This window comes from Pinus tabuliformis, chromosome Q, assembly GCF_031772625.1.
Source record: "Pinus tabuliformis cultivar Carrire ecotype Pingquan chromosome Q, CPIR1, whole genome shotgun sequence".
Taxonomy (NCBI): Eukaryota; Viridiplantae; Streptophyta; class Pinopsida; order Pinales; family Pinaceae; genus Pinus; species Pinus tabuliformis.
The window spans coordinates 509,101,729-509,105,349 of record NC_142296.1 but is presented as its reverse complement, the minus strand read 5'-3'; the positions used below and the strand labels follow the sequence as shown (position 1 = coordinate 509,105,349).

The 3,621-nt window shown below is 33.7% G+C and overlaps 1 protein-coding gene across 1 annotated transcript; it reads right to left on the bottom strand.

Moving 5' to 3' along the window:
- Positions 1-500: 500 nt before the first annotated feature.
- Positions 501-3,406, bottom strand: LOC149220399 (WAT1-related protein At5g07050-like). The gene is made up of 7 exons (XM_089382798.1): positions 3,130-3,406; positions 2,971-3,029; positions 2,768-2,884; positions 2,424-2,673; positions 2,122-2,283; positions 1,869-2,020; positions 501-1,352 (listed from the first exon to the last, which is right to left on the bottom strand). The coding sequence occupies exons 1-7, from the start codon at positions 3,349-3,351 to the stop codon at positions 911-913; spliced, it is 1,404 nt and encodes a 467-aa protein (XP_089238924.1). The 5' UTR covers positions 3,352-3,406; the 3' UTR covers positions 501-910.
- Between the last annotated feature and the right edge of the window lie 215 nt (positions 3,407-3,621).

Genomic DNA, 3,621 nt, shown 5'->3' with positions numbered 1-3,621 from the left:
TGAATAAAAAGATGAATGTTATCAAAAGTATCAGAATGTTTATGGTTGTGCATGAGAAATAAGTGAATAGATGTTTGCTAATTATTTATAATCTATAATGAAATGATTTTAAAATTGAAAGATAAAATCATTTTGAAAATGGAGATTTTAAATAACTGAGTTGATTTATAGGCAAGAAAGAAATTAAAACCAAATTTAATATTTAAAACAAATAGAAAATAATATAATATATTAATTAAATATAAATAAACAATAAAATAAAAAATATTTTGAAATTTATAAAACTTATTTAGAAAAAATATTGTATTAGAAAATATTTATTTATACCTACATAATATTTAAAAGAGTGTTATTTATATATTAATTAAACTTTTTATTTTTATATATTTATATTTCCATTGGAAAAAAAACATATATGCTTAATAAAACAACAAGTGTAAGCGGAACAAATTTATACTTAGTTATTATAAATATATTATCTACTTTTATATATATATAGGTTATATATAGGTTATATATCTATTAGCACATACAATAAAGAAATTCCCAATACATATAAAACTTTCAACACTGGATACGCTCAAGGATAAGCTAAGAGAAACTTTTTCAAACAATATCTTGCCCTCAGAATGAAGGTTATCAGCGTAGGTAATGAACCGACCATGAAAAAATCAGTTGTTGTGGCGGCACGTTGTTTAACCTATTAGAAAGTCCGTTCAGGGGAAGAATTGGGTTTCTGGTTGGTCAATTTGCTAGGGGATACATAATAATTACCTAAATAAGAATATTAGGGCACAGAAAAAACAGATGACACCAGTTTGACGTTATCCTAATGCGCGTAGAGGGTAGTAGTGCCAGTAATTTTATAATCAATTCTTCCGCTTCGAACTTAGGTCTCCCTGAAACCTGCTCAGCCCTTGCTTGCAGACAATCGTAACCTCTCCTTGGAAGGTTCTCCAGCACACGCGATTCGATCATCCCCCGGAGTCTCTCCGTCAAATCCGGGGCAATTAATGGTTAAGTGATTCACGACACTCGCTTGTTCCACTGGAGTATTCATCAATGCCCTCATACAGAATATTTCTTTGGATTCTCTCACAGATTTTTTCACTTTAGGAGTTGCTAATTCCTTTCCCTGACGGTGATCACCGTCATTCTGTTGCTGCTGCTGCGTGTTAATTATCAACTCTTTGCCATTGGATAGTGGATACAGACAGTGGCCTATTAAGTCCTGGCCGTGGCAGCTCTCATCCGAATCCTTCTTTGGTATCTTCACAACCTTTTCCATCTCCTTTGCTTTACCCCATACAACCGCATATAGACCTCCAATAATCAGAATCGAACCCATCACGCTGCATGCAACAACGTAAACAATTTGTTATGCCCATAAATTTTTCATAGCTTCCCAACACACCAACTTTAATATTCTATAATCATCAGCCATTTAAATTGAATAGTTGATATACTTAAACAATTTGTTATCCGTATAGATAATTCATAGTTTCCCACCAACAGCTTCAATATTTTATAACTATCACAGCTATATAAATTGAATAGTTGATCTAAAATTTTTGATAGACATAATTCAGGATAAACATCAAAAATAACTTATTTTACATCACACATATTATAAAATATTACTAAATTATAAATTTATTATTAACCATAAGTTAATACCAAAACTTATCATTATCATATGACATGTATTAATATAACATTTTTTAATTAATTTAATAACATAATCTATACTATCTTTTTAATAATTACTGATATTTAAACTAAAATTATAAAAAACTCATTCTGCTTAATAATTATGGATAGTTAATAGTTAGTTAAATTAAACTTGCAAATAATTATATGCTTCCAACCTTCCCAAATGAAGCTTCTCGCCCAGGATAATGGAGCTCATGACTGCCACGACTATAAGCAGCAATGGACTAAACATTGTCACAAATAGAGGCCCTTTTCGGCTTATGCACCATGACATTACACAAAACGCTATTCCTGAAGTCACAACTCCCTGCACAAACTGAAAACTAATTAATACACCGCATTACTATAAATAAAAATAATAAATTCACATTCCTAAAGAATGCCACCATGTACGACAAAGAAACGTACCGAATAGACTGCAGTCAGAAGCTTGATATCCCACCCTATAACCCACACAGATGGATGACCTCGTTCAAAAATTAGGGCTAAAATTGCCGATTGTATGGTGGCCAGAAAACACATTAGGGCTGTGCTGGAATACTTCGCTGAATATCTTTTAGTCATTTTAGCCTGTAACCAACGTGGAAAAAACCCTAAAAAACCCTTTTGTAAAAAACCCTGAAAACCCTTTTGTTGAAATTACGGCTAGAGCCTCCAACACCTAGATAGATATATAGTTTTATATAACACTACAACATATAGAAACTTACCTGTATAATATAATAAAATGACCAACTAATGCAATTGGCGACGAGAAACATTGCGCCCTTAGTGAAATCCTCAGACTGGGCTTGATCATTTTTTGTTCCTGCGTTACCTTGTTTTAAATGGAATGGTGACGGCCATAATGTTATAGCTATTCCTTTGTAAAGTGTCATGAGCATGGCCCCGCCCAAGCAGATTATGGTTCCAAGTACCTTTGCCTGACCTGCCAGGCTTCTTATCCCAACTCTTTCCAATCTGTAAAAAAATTCCAGAAAATTTTCTTCAGAGAATGAAAATAGTGACAGAAACTAATTGATGGGGAATACTGTGAATATCTTCATGGGATTACCCAAAAGGAACAGCCATGACAAAGGTCAAAGAAGGAATCATGTTGCTGAGTGCACATGCAAATGTGGCTGAGGTATAACCCAGAGCTGCATAGTAGAAGTTTTGGTTCAACGCGGCCCTGTACATAAATAGACCACATAATAAATCCTAAAAGCAATGGGCTCTTTACAGAACAACTCACAGATTATATTTACGAATTATTACCCAAACAAAGCGCTGAAAAAAATCTCACAGAATACTCGAAATGTGAGGATTGGCCTCGTCTTCCTGCAGCAAAAGAAAAAACGCAAATAAAACAAACAAGCCGCTTAGAATCTTAGAAGTCAAGTTCAATATGCATATTCGTCCTGTAAAATTTAACACTTGCCTTTCCAAAATAAGTGCAAAAGGCACTAACACCATCGTGGCGACAACATGTCTGTAAACTACCAAAACAAAGTGAGACATTCCTTGATTAAGAGCAATTTTTGACATTATATTCATCCCAGCAAACCCAATCTGAAGAGATATCATAGCCAAAACTGGCTTTGATTTCTCATAGAATGAGGGCAAACCCTTGCAGCAGCTGATGTTTGCTTCCGCCATGGATTGCTGTGTAAATTACACCCTTATGGAAATTTCCAGGTGCAAAACGTTACAATTTATGAACATTAAAATGAAGTGCGCTATAAAGTAGGGCATACGACGAATAAGTTCCTAAAGAAACTTTTGGAGATAAGTCCTGAAAGAAACCTTCGTTATTAGGAAGAAAAGCAAATAAATAATCAATTTTCGAATTAGAATCAGAATGTGATGCAGTAGAATTCTGCTACTGATATTCTATGTTTAGTTGGAACAATGCGAACAGATACATGC

Bases quoted from the DNA above. Each gene is read 5' to 3' on its own strand.
- LOC149220399 (XM_089382798.1), bottom strand. From the start codon at position 3,351: ATGGCGGAAGCAAACATCAGCTGCTGCAAGGGTTTGCCCTCATTCTAT. The intron at 3,030-3,129 runs GTGTTAAATTTT...TGCTGCAGGAAG, and splicing joins CACTTATTTTGGAAAGGCAA to ACGAGGCCAATCCTCACATT. The intron at 2,885-2,970 runs GTAATAATTCGT...ATTTATGTACAG, and splicing joins TTTTTCAGCGCTTTGTTTGG to GGCCGCGTTGAACCAAAACT.